Source organism: Simochromis diagramma, unplaced genomic scaffold, assembly GCF_900408965.1.
Source record: "Simochromis diagramma unplaced genomic scaffold, fSimDia1.1 OVJJ01000321.1, whole genome shotgun sequence".
NCBI classification, from domain to species: Eukaryota; Metazoa; Chordata; class Actinopteri; order Cichliformes; family Cichlidae; genus Simochromis; species Simochromis diagramma.
The window spans coordinates 6,040,584-6,061,973 of NW_024386772.1; the positions used below are offsets into that span (position 1 = coordinate 6,040,584).

Consider the following 21,390-nt stretch of genomic DNA (forward strand, 5'->3'; position numbering starts at 1 on the left):
TGATCATTTGCAGTATTCCAGAGTCTGGCCGTCTTTGCATGATGTCCACGTCACTGTAAGTTTCTAGCTGACTCTCAGGTGTGACAGGTGTGCCAGCAGGAAAGAGTAATAATAACCTGCATCCTGAGGTTTGTCATGCATGATTAAAGGAGCCAGGCTTTGTTCACACAGCTAGGATTGTATTTTACACTGACCCTGGGTCAGTATAAGTATCATACAGTTTAAACGAAGCACTGAAACTTGCACATATTTATTATAGATGCACTGAAGCTAATCGAGATATTTGCTGTCAATCTGTGGCTGCGATTAAACACTTTACTGAAAACTTTATTAACTAGTAACTTCATCAGTCATGACAGAAGCTAATATTTCTGTGCTAACATCGTTTAAACAGTAACAGCTTTACTCCAATATAAGCTAACGTTCACACCGTAACTTTAAGCTAGCACCATAAAGACGGTAAAACACGTAATAATATCTACAAATGCATCTTAAAGCTGTTATATTAGCACTCTGTGTATTACTAACATAACCACATTAACATTACTGACACTCGCTGACTTTTAATAGTCATTCTATAAATGCTGTCCGTTTAAATGGTCTTACCTGTACACACTGCATATCCACCGGATTCCAGCCAGAGTGGATTCTGGAGTCTTCCACGCTCCTGTTAGTGATCCTCCATCTGGATGGATGATAACAACCTTCTAAACAATCTAGCAGGAGATGGTCCATATCTATGAGACTGATTTGTGCTAATAACGCCCATTGTATGGACTGATAACAGCCGAAGCAGGGTGAATAAAGTCACCCAGTAGCTAGCTGTGCCATTACCCAGCATACATCACTCCCTCCGTAAAAGCAATAAACGATACAAAAGTATCGTTCTACCTGTTTTTCAGGTAGTTCTTTACATTATATAATTTATTGTGTTCTGTATACGTCACTACAATGTGATTTGGAAAATGTCTAAATATACCGACAACAGGCACTTCCGCGGCAATCTCTTCAATCGGAGGACCCTTCACGTCAATTCCCGACGCGAGAGGGGTACCCTGCGCGTCCATAAGTGAAGCAGAGGGAGCCTGACCATGCGTCACACGTTTGACGAGTTGGGAGTGAGAACGTGTTGGACAAACACATTACAGCTGCTTACTGGAGTCCGGGGTCACATGATCTGTCCATCAGTGAAGAAATCACTGTGTATTTGATGTACAAATTGGGTTAAATGTTGCTTTTACTTCCCAATCATGGGTTTGGAGTGTGTGCAGGAAGAACCAAATGCACGACAAAAAAAAAAGAACTAAACTAAATAAAAATCAAGTCTCATTCACCCAGTGACGCATGCCTTATCATTTTTACACACACTCACACCCCTAAGTATAACCATAGGAAGACAAGACAGACTAAAGAAGTTAAACACAAATAAACTCTAGGAGTTGAAAAACAGCAATTCTGAACTAAAAGTTAAACAGAAACCATCTCAAATGCCATAAAACCTGACAGGAAACAAAACTGCAGTGCTGCGGTCATCTTTCTACAATAACTGTGAAAACATGACTGGGAAACAACATTTTAGTCACAAGAAATCAAACTCATTCTTAGAATAAAGAAATCAAAGGAATCATGAATCTCATAAAGCTGAATGACTTGAAGAGTTATTTAGTTTTATTAAGTCCTGCAGTGTAAATAAAAAACAAAAATTCAAACAATCATTAAAAAGATAAGATGATGCACTCATGTTATTAGTTACTGTTCTTTAAAGCAAACAAAACAGCACCATGAACCATGCATGAACTATGCATTCGCCTCAGGCAGTGGAATTCAAAGAAATACAACAGGAAGAGCTGTATTAGTTTATAGAGAACTCAGTGGTTTGCTCTCAGAGTGCATCTCTGACTGTTTAGTGTTTATAACCCAGTTGGACCCTCAGGTCATCAGGTGCAAAACTCTTCTCAGGGTGCTTTCAGTTACTGTTTCTCAAAAACAATCTGCCCACTGACTTAGAACTTTATCTACATTTAAAAAAAACATATTCAAACACTTTTTATTCTCACACGTTGGGGCTACTGTCAAAAATTGTGTGTATCTGTGCGTGTATGTGAACACTAAATTGTATTTTATCTGTGTAAAGTTTTATTTTGTTGTTATTTTATTGCCTTAAGCCATTGTAGACCTGATTTTCATGCTTCTATCTTTATGTCTGCATACAATGCAATGTCCTAGAGAAATAAAATTGAGGTTGACGCTGACATCGCCATTGACTACTCAGACTTGGAGCCTCCAGCTGTTTGCGTCAGTGTCTGCAGCTGAGTATAATCATGGCCAAAGAATGTAAAACTGCAGCTACTATTCACATAGGAACAGCAAAATTGGACAAGAAGATTGGAAAAATCTTGATCTCTACTGTGACATTAAGATGGTAGAGTCAGAATTTGTGTAAACAACATGAAAACATGGATTCAACCCGTCTTGTATCAACGGTATAACAGTTCAGACTGCTGCTGTCGGGGTGTATCAATGTGAGGGATATTTTCTTGGCACACTTTGGCTCCTTTAGTTCCAACTGAGCAAAGTCTCAAATCCCCACCCTGTTTGTGCTAACCATGTTCCAGTGTACATTATCTGCCAATATGTTCAGTAGGATAACATGCCGTTTCACAAATGGTTTCTCGAACATGACAATGAGTTCACTGTACTCAAATGGCCTCCAAAATTATCAGATTTTAATCCAACAGAGCAGCTTTGGGAACATATAGACATTCACAGCTACAACCCTGTTCATTACTACTCATGACAGGTGTACAATAAAAAGTTAACAACACAATCCTCCATCATTAGAGAGACTTGAGGCTTCTTACACGCACAGGACTGCATAAGGCTGAGGAAAGTTCCTCTGTTAAAACATTATGAATGTTTAATGTGCTTAAATAGCTAATGGGGTGTTTGAGTGGAAATGACATCATCTCCTATGAGCTGCAGCTGAAACCAAACAGAAAACGCCTTATAATAAACATGGATGCAAAACTCCAAAGAACTTAAAAAACTTAAAGTGAAGTTGCTGTGATATACAACTGGTATCCCATAGCATGTAGGAATTATGCCTTTATTGCAAAGAGAAAGAGAGAGAGAGAGAAAGAAATTTACCACTGACAACTGGAGTTAGTGTGGGAGTAACCATCTGTTTATGGTTATTCATTGTGAAAAAAAATTCCCATAAATGCAACTAGTTTAACATAATCCTCATTATGATTTACTCCAAGAATTTAATTCCACTTCCACCACACAATTGGCAACATAGAAAAAAGTTAGAAATTATGGCTTCCTCTTTCTCTCATTTTTTCCAGCTGTTAGTTACATAGAGAAAGACCAGCTGTAAGCTTGCAAAGTTTCACACGCGAATCAAAGAAGCTTTTGTGTGCGTTAATAAGAGTTTGGTAGGTTTTAAGAGCCCCTCTGATTGGAGGGGCGATCATAGGCTCCTGCCTCCTCTGACTCTCATTGATTTTGAACGTGTTTCTTCTCACACACACACACTCACCCACACACGAACCAGTCGAGTCAAGAGACAACTGTGAGCTAATTCAGTACAGGGCACTCATGTTACTACGTGCTTTTAGTGCAGAGGGGAGAGGGGTTTAGCCAATGTGGGCAGAGGGAGGGGAAAGTACACACAGAAGCCCGAGAGAATGGGGATAAAACAGAGCTGTAGTTGAGAAGAAATGGCGGACTTTCCTCGTGTGAGCAAATGACAAAAAAGGTGCGCGACAACATAAAGAAACGGACGAGCAAAGCAGAAGTGGCGAGAATTTAAGAGGGATGTGGAGGAATGTTCTATCGGTTTCATCTCGGCTGACTGCCACCAAAGTGTAACGAGAGGAAACAAGAGTAACAGAAGTGCGCACAGGGGCTCAAACTTGTCTCGACCAGTCTGGCGGAAAAGAAATCATACTAGACAGACAGAAATGACTGCATTTCTGGTGCTTAATTTATCGAGGAGGGATTTGAACCACAGAGGCAAATGAGACAGGAAGAGAGTGAGCGAGGGAGGCGGGAGTGATGAGTGCGTAAAACAGCAGACAGGCATGAGGAAAAAGATTAACAGCCTTCACTGAGCCGGCGTGTGTGCTTGTGAAGTACTTCGTGGCAGTGCAAACCGAGTTTGGAAATATGAGAACATAGGCAACGGGACAGGGTAGATAAAACAAGCGCGTGTTGTGCAAGGTAAAAGCAGGACAAGGAGGAAGAGAGGGAGAGAGACAGACAAAGGTGGGCCTCTAAAGGGAAAGACTAACAGGAGGGGAGAGGTATGAGGGGACAGCTCCCGAAGTCTTTCTTGTCTCTCATGATCACTCTCGTCTGTCTGGGGAGCCTGATGACCACTCTCATCTGGTACAAGTCGGACGGCAAGTGAGTGCATAACTACATTTGTGCCTAGAGAGCAAAAACTAAAGAGGCTGTGGAAGAACGATTGTGCTCACCTTATAAAAGTAGCAACAACAATGTGAAACTAGAAAGCGAACATTTCTGAAGAAACTTTAATTGTGCCTATGCCGGTGTTCTGATAAACCATCCTACTTTGGCGAAACGTCCTACCGTAAGTAGTTTATGCACATTTCTGCTGTCACAGAGTAATTCCAGCATAAATTTAAGTAGGTATGACGGTTTGCCACTTTTGGCCATCAGAGTATGCTTGTAGCTCATATCCATAAAGCCAGGACGGTTTGCCACTTCATTTTACCGGTTAAAGTATGCTTGTAGGTCACATTCACAAAAGTAGCATGGCTTGGAACTTAATTGTACCCGTCAGAGTGTGTTTCTAGCGCTTATTAACAAAGGTAGGGTGATCTGCCACTTAATTTTTGCTGTTAAAGTATGCTTCTAGCTCATATTCATAAAGGTAGGACGATTAGCCACTTAATTGTAGCTGTTAAAGTATGCTTGTAGGTTACATTCACAATGGTAGGACGGTTTTGCACTTAATTTTACTCGTCAGAGTATGTTTTGAGCTCATATTAACAAAGGTAGTTGTCAGAAGACAGGATGTATGTGGTTGGAGGAAAAAACTGTTGAGTTTTAAACAGTCATCAGTTCATAGCTGTTAAGGCTGGTTGCTATAGTAACTCGTGTGAGTGGCAGGAGGGGCTGGGACACACACACACTGCATTTGGGGTCAAACACAGAGAACGGCAAACAGGAATTAAACTCTGAAACAAATTATTCCCAAGAGAAAACTGTAGGTCCGATCACAAAGATTCTTTCACTGTGAGTGGTAGGAACTTCCAGACTACAACATATTAAATTTCCATGCCTGTAAAGTGTATTATACTGACGTGGTGACAGTGTAAAGACACGCTCTGATGTTAAATTTGAACCGAAAATTGAGAGCAGGTTTAGAATGGCCGTCTATGGGGACAGAGAGGGAGGAGGCTGCGCTTTGATGGCATTTGTGTGAAAAACGTAAATATGATCTCAGTGAGGAAGACACTGGATGAAAGTAGACAACGATAGCTACGTTTTGATATATAAATTATACATGTAGGGCAAACGGTTTGGGTGGGAAAGGAAGAGAAAGACCTTTTTTTCAAATTATTCTCCAGACTCACAACATGGATTTGGTCAATAAAAGTCCATAGTCTTGTGACCTGTAGAAGTTTAAATGATGTTTCTGTGACAAAGTATGGCCGAGCGGTGGACCTTCAAAGTGGCCTGGGTTGGGACCTTTTTTCAGGCCCTTTCCCATAGCACACCATTCCCTATCGAGCCATATGAAATGGTATAACAAATTTGGGGGTTGTCTCAAAGCTGTGGGGCGTGATCAAAATTTTAGGCGGAATAAGATAAGATAAGATAACCTTTATTATTCCCACATGTGGGAAATTTGTTTTGTCACAGCAGGAAGTGGACAGTGCAAAAGTTATGAAGCAAAAATTAGAATACAATAAGAATAAATACAGTACACAACTGTACAGAATAGAATAAAATAAAATATTATATACAGTAGAAAAAAATATACAATAAGATAAAAATAGAATACAAATGCTATATACAACTGAGTAAAAATACAACGATGCCAGAAAAGATTATTGCACTTAGTGTTATTGCACATGTGTGGATGTGTGCGTTTGATCAGTTAAAGTCTTTATTGTGGAGTCTGACAGCAGTGGGGAGGAAAGACCTGCGAAATCTCTCCGTCCCACACCGTGGGTGCCGCAGTCTCCCACTGAAGGAGCTGCTCAGTGCTGTCACAGTCTGCTGCATGGGGTGGGAATAATGGTAATAATAATAATAACAATAATAAATCTGCCAAATAGTAATAAGTGTGACATAGGCACACTTAAGCACATTTCCTTAAAGTGAAGCTAAAGTGTCAAAAGTAAAGGACTTTTTCAGTATTTCTGTTATGATGTTTTCTGATAAATAATGCGACTGCCAGCGTCTTGGGGTCAAGGTTTGGGGACATATGGACCTGTAGCCTAGATATTTAAATAATATATTCAGCCTTTTTGGAGCTGAAGAAATATACCTCAAATCTGAAATATGAAAATGTAATAACCTTTTGAAATATGAAAAAGAAAAGGTGTTAAGTGTTGAAAAAGACATGATAAAATTCTTGTATTTAAGCTACATTTAGATATTAGGCTGTTGAGTGAGACAGCGTAAGGGTTAAGGGCCTCGGGAGTCCAGGCTCGCCCAGGAAAGTTACTGTGGCCCTTTAGCTGAATTCTGCTGATACACTTAAACTGTAAGTTACACTAATTCATACAGTTTTGTATTCATTGCTCAGTTTAATTCGTTTCACTCTAGTTCGATCCTTCTGCAGCAGTCGTAACCCCCGGACTGAGACATACATTGAGCTTAAGCAGGACAGACTTTGAGAAATACCCCCCAAGTCTCTATGAAATGAAAGATATTCATCGATCAGCTTGCAAAACAAATTTTCTGCAATCTAAGACAGATAATTCTATAGTTTTATAACTGTGGCTAAATTTGTAAATGTAAATATGCATTGCTTTATTTATTTATTATTTGAATAGCAAGCCTTATTTAGACCAACGCACCCCTGTCAAAGATTGACATAGATATGGTGTGCTGTGTATGATGGCTGTTGCATTATTGTGTATATTCCGTTTTACCACTTAGGTAGGACTGAATTAGTTTTGATTCATTAAACTAAATATTTTAAACCCTATCCAAACATAAGTCTTGATATAATATCACATAGCTACTATTAATAGCAATAAAATGTTTCTTTTTATCATTATTTAACAACAACAACAACAACAACAATAGTAATAGTAAAAACTAGAAAAAGTTGCATTTCCTGTGAGAATGCAGTGAGAATGTTGTGTAGCGGAAATTTTCTGCTGAAAAAAGCAGAAGAAGCAGAACTATCTTCTGAAAAGAGGTGTAGAAGCTGAAGTATTTGCTATAGACATCTTTATTTGAAAGGGTACACTGAAGATTAAATTAAATTAAATTTTATTTATATAGCGCCAAATCACAACAACACTCGCCTCAAGGTTCAAGGTTCAAGGTTCTTTATTTGTCACATGCATAGTTATACAAGTATAACACACAAGGCGCTTTATATTTTAAGGTAGACCCTACAATAATACATACATAGAAAAACCCAACAATCATATGACCCCCTATGAGCAAGCACTTTGGGGACAGTGGGAAGGAAAAACTCCCTTTTAACAGGAAGAAACCTCCGGCAGAACCAGGATGAGGGAGGGGCGGGGCCATCTGGTGTGACTGGTTGGGGTGAGAGAAGGAAAACAGGATAAAAACATGCTGTGGAAGAGAGCCAGAGATTAATAACAAGTACGATTCAATGCAGAGAGGTCTGTTAACACATAGTGAGTGAAAAAGGTGACTGAAAAGGAAAAACTCAATGCATCATGGGAATCCCCCGACAGCTTATGCCTATTGCAGCATAACTAAGGGAGGATTCAGGGTCACCTGGTCCAGCCCTAACTATATGCTTTAACAAAAAGGAAAGTTTTAAGCCTAATCTTGAAAGTAGAGATGGTGTCTACTTTTAAATACTCTAGGAACAACAAGTAAGCCTGCAGTGCAAGAACGAAGTGCTCTACTGGGGTGATATGGTACCACAATGTCATTAAGATAAGATGGTGCCTGATTATTTAAGACCTTGTATGTGAGGAGCAGGATTTTGAATTCAATTCTGGATTTAACAGGGAGCCAATGAAGGGAAGCCAATATAGGAGAAATATGCTCTCTCTTTCTAGTTCCTGTCAGTAACTCTTGCTGCAGCATTTTGGATTAGCTGAAGGCTTTTCAGGAAGGTTTTAGGACATCCTGATAATAATGAATTGCAGTCGTCCAGCCTGGAAGTAATAAATGCACGAAACTAGTTTTTCAGCGTCACTCTGAGACAGGATATTTCTAATTTTAGAGATGTTGTGCAAATGGAAGAAAGCATATTACATATTTACATATTTGTTTAATATGTGCATTGAAGGACATGTCTTGGTCAAAAATGACTCCAAGGTTCCTTACAGCATATTGAACCTTGAAGCAGGTGGGCTACAGCAGCAGGTGACCACACACTGTCACTGCTGCCAGCTAGGAACAGGTAACTGAGGCTATCATTTGCACGAAGAAGTGTTTAAGTCATGAACACCAATTGCATGCAAGATTATTTAATCTTTATGGAGGTTGGAAGGATAACAGCCAGGATAACATATCATTCAGTCCAACTGTCCTTTGTAAATAATTACTTAAGTTGTCGGATCAGTTTAGTTGAGTAAAAAGTAGGAACAGTTGCTGTGATATGATGTAATATAATTATATTATATTACGTATTATAATTATTTAGTATCACAAACTGGAAAAAAAGGACAACAAGCAAGTTTTAAGTACAGTGCTTGACACTGACTGGAACAATACGTCACTCTGAATCACACCTTTTCCACCCAGGATGTGTGAACAACTGACAACAACAATGAAATGCTGTTATAATATGTCATCTCTTTTTTCTGCATTTTCCTGATCTGTATTACTTAATCTGACCAGTTTTCTTTGTTTTTGTTGTTTGTTTGTGTTGTTTTGCAGACATGTGAAGCCTCACCAACCAGCTTCTCAAAAGAAACATGCCGCAAAGCCCTCAGAAATTTGCAAAGGCTGCAAGTGAGAGAAAACATAACAGTCTCAGAATTTCCCTGAGAAACCTCTTTGTTTATGCCATCGTCAAAAATGAGCTGTGCAAAGTCAGCTGTGCAGATATGATTCTGTTGACTGTGTGTTTGTGTGTTTCACAGGGAAATCATTAGCAAGGTACAAGAGCGTTACAATCAAACCTGGAAGAAGCAGGAGGAGAATTACTTAAAATTCAGGTAAGAACCAATTTGCAAACACTTCCAATTTTTTTCTATAGAAATTACAAATCAAAGTAAAACGTTTTACTAAATAGGAGTGTGTGTGTGTCTGCTCGAGTAAATTTTTTCATTAAAAATAAAATACAATTAAAGTCACAGATGAGTATAATATGATCCCTACCACAATATATTCAAATAGTGTATCGATAACGGGATTTTTTTAATGCAAAGATTTGATTGAGGTATCAGCCTATCAGGTATCAGGTGTCATCAGCCTCATGTAGGAGTCAGTGAGCCAGTAGCTTAAACCAAAGGAGCCCTGCAATGAGGGACGATGACTTTGACAGAATATCTCTGTAGGCACAACAAAGAATACTTGAGATATTTACCATGTGGGTAAATATCTCTTTAAGACTATGTGACTGAGACTTTCTATTAGCTCGAGCTGCATAAAACATTAACAGGAGTTGTTGTTGTATTTGTTACCTACAGCTGAAAGAAAGATTTTTTTTATACCGATTACTAAAGCTAACTGTGTTGTAATACACTGCTCTTTTATTTTATTTTTAACCTTTTCCTGTTTAACTTTATATTGATCAATGTTTGTTCCTCCCCTCACTCACCTGTTGTATGCTCTCCTGCCCTGTGGGTGTACTGATGTCTCATCTCTCTCTGTCTATTTATTCACACTGAACTATTTCACTGAACACTTCAATGAACATGAAGAGAATCAAAAGCATTAAAGAAATGGTATTCCTTGGCATTATGTTAAGGGACCGATAGCAGTGGTTTCATTTAGATTGGCAATGTCTGTTAGTATAAATTAAACAAGCATCAACTTTAAATATTGACAGTTTTCTTTTTTTTTTTTTTTTTTTTTTGCCTGTCCCGTTTGGCTCTTTTGCCATCAGAATTGTTGTCTAAAGGCAAAGAAAGATGCCCAACGGATTTACTTTACCAAATTGACCATCCCAGCCTTGCCATAATGGTCCATTTGATTCACCTTTTATTGTTTATTTTATTTTCACTTGCTGAATACGGGACAGACTTGACTGGGGGAAAGAAAGGGAGAAAGAAAGAGGGAAAGAGAAACAGCTGAGAAGAGGGACGGGGGAGAAGGGCAAAAAACAAAAACCAACAGAATGGGCAGAAAAAAAAGAAAGAAAAAGAAAATGCATATATCGATCACCTGGATCACCTGCTGAGAAAAAAAAGAGAGAAAACAAGCAGAAGAGAACAAGAGTAATAGAATAAACAACATCACAATGATATATGGGAATATGACAGTAAATACTAAATATTAAACATTATTGTGCAGCACATAAGATCAACAGAACACAGTGTGCTTTGAGGTAGGAGCCAAAAAGGGTGTAGTTTGTGGGTGTGATCACCCGTGTGTACACCTGTGAGCATGGACGCGCTTGTTTTTTTTAAAAGGTTCCTTCATGTAATGATCTGCTAGAGGGTGTGGGGGGGCCACAGCCCCATCCTCCAGGGCATGAAGCAGGTATGGAGGAGATCAAAACTCCAGACATCCAGAGGCCCCCAGAACACAAGAGACCAAGGAAGACCAACAGAGGGGCAGCCGCGCCACTGTCCCAGAAAGAGCTGAGGAGAGTCCCAGATGAGGGGTCACTCAGCAGCCGCGGAGCAGAAGCCAGGGGGAGTTGCAGTGACGCGCCCGTGAGCTCCGCCGGCAGCCAGCTGTGCCTGAGTGACCGAGCCCCAGGCCTAGAGGCCGGGGGCACCCCACCTCCAAAGTGGCCCGAGCGAGCCCGATTGACAGTTTTCTTAGATGTCACACAGGCTTTCAGACACATGGCTAATATGCATTTCTTATAATGGCATTAACATTTCTTTTTATTCGAGATCCCACCATTGTCATGTTTTTAATAAACTAATGTTATTTCATAAAATCTTTTTCTAATTTACTGCATAATATGGAATTATATGACAATCCAGATAGCTTGTATTTTGAGAAAAGCAATATTTCTGTTCCCAGTTAATAACTGCGAACCGGTTTGTCTGGTAAATAGCTAGCCTGTGTCAACAAAGTGTTTTTATGTTCCCCAGAACTGATCTGAGACGTAAGTGCAATGGCATTGACAAAGCCATCATTACCAAGAATAACACTCCAGTGGGGTTGAAGCTTGTTTATGATGGGGAAAAGAAGAGGACTCTACAGGTGAACAAAGAGCTGTTCAGCATTTTTACAAAGGTAGGGTTTTTTGTTTTTGTTTGTGTGTGTGTGTGTGTGTGTGGCGGGAGGGCCCGGGGGTTGCTTATGTAAATACATACACAGCCATATGTAAGTTCAAATTCAAATTCAAATTCAAATTTTATTTGTCACGTACACAGTCATACACAGTACGATATGTAGTGAAATGCTTGGACAACTGCTCGTGACCTAAAGAAAACAAAAAAGGAAAAGGCTATGAATAAGATAGGAAATAAATATGAAAAATTAAAAAGGGTAAATTTAACTAGGAAGGAATAAAATATAAATTAAGGTTAAAAATGAAATAACTGTACAACACAAATTAGAATGAAGGGTAAATTTAACTGGGAAAGAATAAGATAAAATATATAAATTAAAGTTGAAAATAAAATAACTGTACAACAAAATACACAATATAGAACTATATAAGAATGTATGAAGAAATATAAATAAATATATACACAATAACAGCAGCTGTACAAGTATTGGAGCAGTCGTGAGGGCAGCCGACCTCACCGGCGCCATCTTAATCATAAATATATACATGCAGTCATTTCATCCATTTCAAATTCTTTTATTTGTTTTTAAGTGTCTTAATGGTCTTGCCCCTTCTTATTTGTCTGAGCTGCTTCACCTTTACATGCCTTCACATGCTCTTACATCAGATAACCAAATGCTTTTGATTGTCCCGTAGACATTTTGTAAATCCAGAGGAGAAACAGCCTTCGCAGTTTTGCCTCCTAAAATGTGGAATGAGCTGCCAGGCAGGCTCCATCTCTTGCTGTTTTTAAAAATCATTTAAGAACACAGCTTTTCTCCTTGGCTTTTAACCCAGTGTGAGTTGTTATCTGTGTTTAACCTCTCGCTCTTTGTTTGTACCTGTACTGATTTATTCTTCTGTTCTTGTTATCTTATTTTTTTAAACATTTGAATTACTCTGTTTCGACTGCAATTCGGTCAGTTGTTATGTTGTTTTGAAGTGTTTCAAAAATAAAGTCAAATCCAGAATGAGCGATATAAAAATATGTAAGCTACCAAACCACAAAAGCTAAGGTGATATAGTAGCATCTCAACCAGCAAAGCAACAAATGCTGATTTAGTTCAGTATCAGTTTAAATTGACAGAAAACATGTGTGAATTGAAGAGGAAAGATTATATATAAATCCTTTTTGCTTCAACATTTGACATCAGCAACAATGTACCGTATTTCCCGGACTACAAAGCGCACCTGAATATTAGCCGCACAAGCTAAAATCAGGGGAAAATCCTGTTTTGTACATACATTAGCCGCACCTGACTAAAAGCCGCAGGTGTTTCAATGTTGACTTATCATATGTAAGAGAATATGCACAAAGGGAATTGTCAGGAAAGAGATGGCTGTTTGGAGACACGCCCCTTTTATTAATATTTTGAAAAACAAGTTATGGGTACATATTTGCATAACTTTTTAGGTATATGTACAAGTAGCGGTAATTACAAGTACGAAACATGTACTGTGCTTCATAAATGAGTAACAAATGTAGTACATAACAATAACCTACAGTACACCAGAAAAATAGATTCTCACTACCTTTTAGGCTCAGGTGCAGCGACACGGCTTTAACAAAAAGAAAAGTCAGTCATTCACCACCATCTTTCTCTTCTTCCTGCGCACTAAAACCACCAAAGTCCTCTTCTCCAGTGTCGGAAACGAACAGGCTCAGGGTGGCTACTCATCCACTCTCAGCTCCTTTCCTTCGTTGTCACTTTCAAAACCAAAGAAATCCTCGTTGTCAGTGTCAGAGTCAAACACCCTCAGAAGGGCCGTGGAGGTGTCCTCTTCTCCATCATGCAGTAGTCCAGCCCTTCAAAATCTGTTGGTGATCATGGATGTTTTCACACTTGTCCACGCTGTCAGATTCCACTGGTGGAGTTGAGCATAACTTGCTTTTCGCAAGTTTATCGCCGCTCGTCATCCACGCCTCCCGCTGAACGCGTAGCGCTACTTTGAAGTTTGTTTTTCGCGCTACTTGTACGGCACTATGTTTCCTGGCGGATGGACATGTGACCAACATACCACTCTTGAACCCCGATACTGTGTGTCTGATCACATGCCCTTCCGCCAGGCAACGTAGTGCCGTACAACAGCGGAACAAATAAAACAAATCGTCTTACGATATCACAAAAATCATGGGCAATCCATAGAAAAGCCGCACCTGACTAAAAGCCGCAGGGTTCAAAGCTTGTGCAAAAAGTAGCGGCTTATAGCCCGACAATTACGGTAAATGTTTTTTTTTATAATGCCTTATTTGTCGCTGTCTATTCCAGGAGAATCCTTTTTCAAATAAGAGATGGGACACTTGTTCAGTAGTTGGGAATGGTGGGATCCTGTCTGAGAGCAGCTGTGGAAAAATGATTGATTCTGCTGACTTTGTTATCAGGTGAGAAAAGTGTCCAATGTAGACCAAATTCAGACTGGAAATTCCACATAACCATTCCTGTGTCTACTTTTTTGTTTGTTCAGGTGCAACTTACCTCCTTTGGAAAATGGATATGAGAAAGATGTTGGCAGCAAAACTAGCCTTGTGACAGCAAACCCAAGCATCTTCACACAGAGGTAAGCAAGAAAAAAAGTTGCTGTCACCTCACATTACTTATGAGTTGCTGCTCAAAGTCAGCTGTTTCTTTTGCACAGGTATGGCTCCCTGGTGGGACGCCGCCTTCCATTCGTGGAGAGTCTTCGCAAGTACGGCAACTCTCTGCTGCTCCTTCCTGCCTTCTCCTTTGGTATAAATACTCCTGTGTGTCAGCGAGTTGCATATACAATAGAGGACTTTAAAAGCCCTATTCGACCTGTTTTCTTTAACCCTCAGTACCTTGACAGTCTGGCTCAATTCTGGAGCTCTGAAGGCCTGAAAGAAAGGCGGCTCAGCACTGGATTAATTATGGTTAGCATGGCCCTGGAATTGTGTGAAAATGTGCATCTGTATGGATTCTGGCCCTTTAGTAATCACCCATATGGCCTCTATACCCTGACTAACCACTACTATGATGACAAACCAGCTAAAGCGAGTTTTCATGCAATGCCAGCTGAATTTAACCGCTTGTTGCAGCTGCACACTGAAGGGGTACTCAGGCTTCACCTGGGAGACTGTGAATCAGATGAAAAATAGTTCCCAGGGATAGACAACAGCACAGAAGCAAAGTGCAGAATTAAGTGCCTTCTCTATAGCCTCAGGATGAAGTTAGACACTCAATTCATTTCATATGTGTTTGAGAAAATTTAGACATTATTTTTGGTTAGTGGAAAGATGGAAAATGGCCACATAGACACCTTCCTTACCTTCCAGCAACCAAGACATTTGCACTGATGAGTGCCTCTTTAACCCTATTTATTAAACAGATGTTCCATTTGGAGTCTGGAATGATTTTAATGCAGTTTGATGCCTGTGTAAGGCAGTTGCTCTCAGTCTAGTGCCTCATGAAAGATTGATCTCACCTTATATTCTGAAATACCTCCATTACATGAAGACCTTCGTGCTGAAAAGCTTTTTAGAAAGAAAACGAATACACTGAATGTAAGGCCTATTTTGACATTTTTTAAACTATTAACCACTTTGTATTTTAGTACCAGCTGGTAATGAATGTGTAGTGCCTGATAAAATCACACAAATGTGTGTTATGCTTCGTCACTGCAGTGACCAGACGGTGATAAAAAACTTACTGCCACAAAGTGGCAACATACATTTATTGGTAAAATGTTAGTTGTGTAAGTTCTTTTTATCTCATTGTTAATTGTAAATGTAAAAATGTAATTGTAAAATTTGCACTTAGAGTGAAAACCTCTGTTCAGAACAATTTCTTATGCAATATTTGTACCAGTATTTAGGTGTGTCTGATGTAGGTGAGAATGTTGCCTTTTAGGCTGGTATTTTTAAAGTATTAGCATTGATTTTTGTCATGCAGAAATGCCCCTAATAAGCCACGATGTTAAAATGACATGCCTCCTGCCATTAAGGTCCCGCTTTTGCTTCCACAAGAGACATTGGACCTTTGTGGGTATCCTCTGGTGTAACTACACATTGGCGCTGATGTGTAGTTACATGTTTTGTGAGGTGCATGCCAAGTTACGTGGAGTATTATGCAAGGTTTCTTAGCATAACACTGCATTATAAAGCTGTGAATTATCACACCTGACATCTCTTGTAGCAACGGCAACATATTGTGAACATTTGTATATTTTGTTTTTAACAGTATGTTATAAAAGGAAAATGAAATTCAAATGAATACATAAATATCAAAAAGTGTGGCGCCTTTCACTTCTCTAACCAGGTGGGGAAAGATTTATCTGGATGTCTCAGTTGGAAGATTTAGTATCTCAAGTGCTTAAAAACTTGCTGTCTTTTGGGCATTTTTGTGGTTAGTGTATATATACATATATTTATATGCATTGTTTCCCTTTTATTATTTTTATAATCCTGTTTTGTGTTTTTAAATACAGATTTCAATAAGAAGCACAGCTAATATTAGAAAGTCCTATGACCAGCGATTGTAATTACTGTAGCAATGATGAGCATTCCATTTCTTGATAGATTTCTTGGCCTCTTCTTGGTAGATTTGAAATATAGCAAAAGAAGACAACAGTTTTGCAATGTCCAGATAAAAGAAAAAGCTCTCAAGTGGCATATAAAATAGTGTAAAGATATACATGACAGATTTATTCTTTATATAAATGGTAAATAATAGAGCTCTTAAAATATATCTCTGTGGAACTCCTAACAATATACTGACCACTAGGGCACTAAGACACTTGACTTAAAACCATTGGAGATACTTCCTAATAGATAGAAGATTTCATGATAGATGGCTATGCATTCAACCTTTAGGTTGCCAATGAAACATAGGAAGAAATCAAAATGGTCTAATTTGCCTAGGGACACCCTACCAGAGAAAAGTAACATACAACCTTCTCTTCTAACTATAAGGTTAAGGGAGCTTAGTCACTTAAACCTTGGTGCAGAGAGCTGGAGACACCATGGCTGAGTAGCTGTTCCTGTCATACTTATCTGAAGTTTGCCATCTGGGGTGAATGTGCAATTAGTGACAAAAAACTGGCAGGCCCATGATGCCATGCACACACCCTCATAGCTGTTCCTGAAGTTAAGTCACTCTGACTCAAGTAGAGTCCAGCAGACCTGCGGACATGGAAAGTAACGTGGAATTTATAACCAAGGCCTCAGTTATTGTATTTACTAAATGGTTGTTAAACATGTTTCACACTAAATGAAAGCATGGGTTCACAACAACTTAATTTTCTTATGCTTAAAGCTGTTAGTGATGCAGACAGATAATTGATGTTTTATGATTTAAAAGTTTAGTGCATTCTATTTACAGCGTTTTCACCAGAATATGCTATAAATAACAGTGCAGGTGGAAAAATGGGTCTCCAGGGGTCCATGGTGAAACTGCATCCGAAAACATTCAGTTGTCTCTCCAGTACAATACTCTCTCAAAATAGGCACACTCACCACACTCCAGGAAGGGGAATCCAGGGAAGGTCTGTGCAGAGGGAGAAGACAATGTCGGATCCTTTGAGGCAAACACACACGAGCAAAATACAAGCTAGGAGCCGGTGCTTAACTAACAAGGTAGTTCAACAATCCAGTAATGACTACCTTAAGTAATGGCTGATGATGAGATCAGAGGCCAGAGGGGGTTGATTATCTTCAGGTGTGTAGACTCAAGGGTAGGAACACGAATGAGTACTGCCTCACAGCACAGACAACAACAAACAATAACAGACAGAAGAGAGGAGAAAGAAACGGAAGCCTAGAGAGAGACAAAATAAACCCTGATATGTCAGCCAGGTAGGACCGAGGGACCACGACAATGTATGATTCTCTCAGAGAGGTGCATTTTTGATTACCTTAAAGGACTGCATGTCTAATAAATTGATCTGACAGTAGATTTCTTAAATATTATTGGTCAAATATTTTAGATATTACAACTTCCCACCTCATGCATGAAATCACAATCCTAATTCAACCCCATCACGGACACTTTGAAACCTGTGGGATCTTATTTTGAAAATTTTATTGTATTCTATTGTACAGTATTGTACTCCCACCCTTATGAGATACGGGTGTCCAGGTTCCCGTAGTCTGTAATGGAGCTGCTGTCTGAGGCGCTGTCAGAGTGTACTGAGTGCGTTGGCATGCCAAGTTGTAGCCTGTAATGAGGGGAAACCACACACTAGGCCTGGATATTTAATTAGACAGACTGCTAGGGAAGTATTTGTTGCTCTAAATCTCACATGGCACACTCCACTTTTTTGTTCAGAAACAATAATATAATAACAAGACATTTTCCCTGTTATTGCACTTGTCTTTTTAAAATAAAGTGTACAAATTATTAATGGAAAATAAATGTTTTCTTGTACTTCTTTTCTAGCTCACTAACTTTGTCTTTGAGAAAAACCTAACTGAAGGTACAGATGATGTAATAAGTTCCAGATGTTTCTTGGCAAGATTGCTTAGAGAAGGGAATGTTGGCTCATTTTTGCAAGACATAAACCTGAAGTAGAATAGTCATCTTTAACTCTGGGAATGGGACCTTTTTATTTATTTATATTTTTCTTTTTAGATTTCCACCTGAATATGTTACGCTAAAATCATCTTGACAATTCTGGAAAACAAAACCAGCGTGGGTTAGCTGCCAGTAAAATTATGCCATGATGTCAATTTTTGTAAAACGATATAACTGATGTGCATGATATTGTTATGAAGGAAGTCTGTTTAACATTAAATTAATTCGCTTAATAAAGATCAGGTTATTAAAATGCTCGTCTCCTGTTGATGTGTCATGTTGTGGTGTCATGTTGTGGTGTCCTGCATGGCGTCGATCAGCAGAATCTGCTGATGTGCAATTGAATTACCTGCTACTGAAGGTGGAAAACAAATCATCCTACACTGTGACTTTGTTTGGTCTTATGTGAAACCTACAAATATTTAATCAAATCCAACATGTGACATCCTGTCACAGAGTTATTCTGATAGATCAGGGGTGGGGGAACTCCAGGCCCCGAGGGCTGGTGTCCTGCAGGTTCGAGATATCACCCTGGGTCAACACACCTGAATCAGTAGTAATGAGTAGTTCATTACAAGGCCTCTGGGAAACTTCAAGACATGTTGGGGAGGTCATTTATCCATTTAAATCAGCTGTGTTCAAGGACACATCTAAAACCTGCAGGACACTGGCCCTTGAGGCCTGGCGTTCCCCACCCCTGTGATAGATGAATTCAACATCTGCATCCCGCCCACTATAGTCTAATAAGTTTGGAATTATGTTGTCTTTTCCCCCCCTTAAAACAAGGGTTTATATTGTCTAGCAATTCCTTTAGGACAAGATTTTCCTCCTCATTTTCTCCACTTTTCTTGTTTCAGGCTCTTTGGGAAGAGTAAGAGTTCTTTCTCTTGCTAAGCTTCTATTTATTTTTATTATTTTTGAAGATAAGACTTTCAACATGCCTTTAAAGTATATTATCTTTCTGCTCTTCCAAAAGTCTCTTATTTGCAACTCTAAAGTAATTCAAGAATCTTTGTTGTTTGTAATACAGTTAATTTATCCAATCAACATTTTAATAATAGTTAGCTACCAGAACATGGATTAAAACCCTGCAGCTATCTGGTTATGTGCTTTAAACTCATCTGGGAGTCCTCTTGGAACCCCCATGGGGTCTATATATATATATATATATATATATATATATATATATATATATATATATATATATATATACACGTGCCATTCAAATGTGGGTAGGTCTCTTTTATAGAATTTGTGAGAAAGTTTACTTTCTGATGCCAAAGTGTTTGCCTTTAGGCCTAAAACCACAGTAAAAGATATAACCAGATAAACTAGGGCACAGGTACAGGTTCCATTGCATAGATAGTTTTAAAGTGCATTTGAAAGTGTTGCTTTACCTCAGCTTTATTTGTTGTCTTTGTGGTTGACGTGTGTGGCAGACTTACAATGGCTTAGACACATCCAGGTTCTTCTCTCCACTATTTTCACTGCTCTTAATGACTTTAAGGAACACCCAGTCTCCTGGCTTCACCCTTTTCTGTTGAAGGTCCTGGTTCCTGCTGTGGAACAGAATTTGAGGAAATCACAGTTTTGTTATTCAACATTTTTTTCATGTGTTTCATTCCCTTAAATGACATGTCTTGATGCATGCTCAATCATCCAGGTAAGTAAATCCCAAAAGATTGATTCTGTTTGTCTGGATGTAGCGTTTTCAACTCATCCAAGTGACTTCTTCAGTCTCAGCTGACTGCAGGTGACTGTGAGGTCAGTTCCTTGATCATTAATATGCAAATCTCAGGACGTACCACAATTCACAGATCACATTAACTCGGTGGACCAACAGATCAAATTCACCAGGGAGGATATGAAAAGTGGCAGGTTAGCCTTCTTAGACTGTGAGATTTCCATCAGTAAAGGGATACATTTAAAAGCTGACGTGTACCGTAAACCTATGCATACGGATAAATATTTAAGGTTTGACTTTCATCATCCACTGGAGTACAAACTGGGTGTCATCAGGACACTACAACATAGAGCGAACACCATCCCCACAGCCACAGCAGCCAGGGAAGCAGAAGAACATCAGATCAAGAAGCCCCCTCGTAAATGTAGTTATCCCTGCTGGACATGTATCAAAACTGGTAAGGCACCAAAAGAAAGCTCCAGCTGATCCAGGAGAGAAGGACAACTGCTGCCTAAGGGAAAACCCTTAGTGATCCCGTACGTGTCAGGAGTATCGGACCAGCTGAGATGCATTTTTTCTAAACACCATGTCTCTGTGACTTTTAAACCCCAAAACACGCTGCACCAAAAACTGGTCCACCCCAAGGATCGGGTCACCCGATACAAACAGAGTAACATAGTGTACGCTGTTTAGTGCCAGGAGGATTGCCAAAATTTATAGATCGGGGAAACCAAACAACCTCTGGTGAAGCAGATGGCACAACACAGAAGAGCTAACTCGTCAGGCTAGGAGTCCACAGTGTATTTACACCTACAGGCCAGCGCTCAAACCAGAGGAACACTGGTTCCCCTGGAGGCTCAAGGAGGCTATTTACGTGAAAAGGGAAAGACCATCTCTGAATCGAGGAGGGGGCCTAAGGGTACATCTTTCGCCATCTTACAATGCTGTGATTGCAGCCATTCCCCAACTCTCTGTGAATGGTGCTCATGGCCATTGATCAGTGGGCTTTGATCAGTGGTGTTTGATCATTGGGCTTTGATCACACCCTTTTAAATGACTAGTCTCTCTTAGAAAAGTCTAGAAAAGTCGGAGTCCCGGATTCTAGTAGTAGGCCTATCTTATTTTCCATGTGAGGTTTCCTTTTCGCGGTCCCAGGCCACTTGCTCCCAATTCTAGTTGCTCCTCTGGTTTATGATTCTCGTCACTCTTTCAGTTGCCTCTAGCTCCCGCTCTCTACATTCTGAAACAGCACTTCTAAACAATACTGGGGTGGAGCCCCAGACTCCCCTATGCATGGTCTCGGTCATGTTCCCGAGGTGAGTGGGGGAAATGTTGAGATCCAGCTTGAAGGACCAAGCTGTCAGAATAAAAATGAACAAAAATAAACAACAGTCAAGAACTGGGGCGTTAGTTCTTGGTAGGGAGCAAAAGCATAATACACAAGAATACCTGAATATCTGTGGCAATTTGAGCAAATAGTTGATTAAAAATATTTGTTTTGGGAGGCATCTGTTTCAAAAAACAATGTGCAGGTATAATATATATGTGACAGTGACAACATAGTGATGAAGAAATGCTGC

General features: G+C 39.5%; 1 protein-coding gene across 1 annotated transcript; it reads left to right on the forward strand.

The window, feature by feature from the left end:
- Positions 1 to 3,598: 3,598 nt before the first annotated feature.
- Positions 3,599 to 18,379, forward strand: st8sia6 (ST8 alpha-N-acetyl-neuraminide alpha-2,8-sialyltransferase 6). Its single transcript, XM_040045050.1, has 7 exons — positions 3,599 to 4,410; positions 9,082 to 9,156; positions 9,288 to 9,362; positions 11,418 to 11,562; positions 13,870 to 13,982; positions 14,066 to 14,158; positions 14,237 to 18,379. The coding sequence occupies exons 1-7, from the start codon at positions 4,310 to 4,312 to the stop codon at positions 14,712 to 14,714; spliced, it is 1,080 nt and encodes a 359-aa protein (XP_039900984.1). The 5' UTR covers positions 3,599 to 4,309; the 3' UTR covers positions 14,715 to 18,379.
- Positions 18,380 to 21,390: the final 3,011 nt, after the last annotated feature.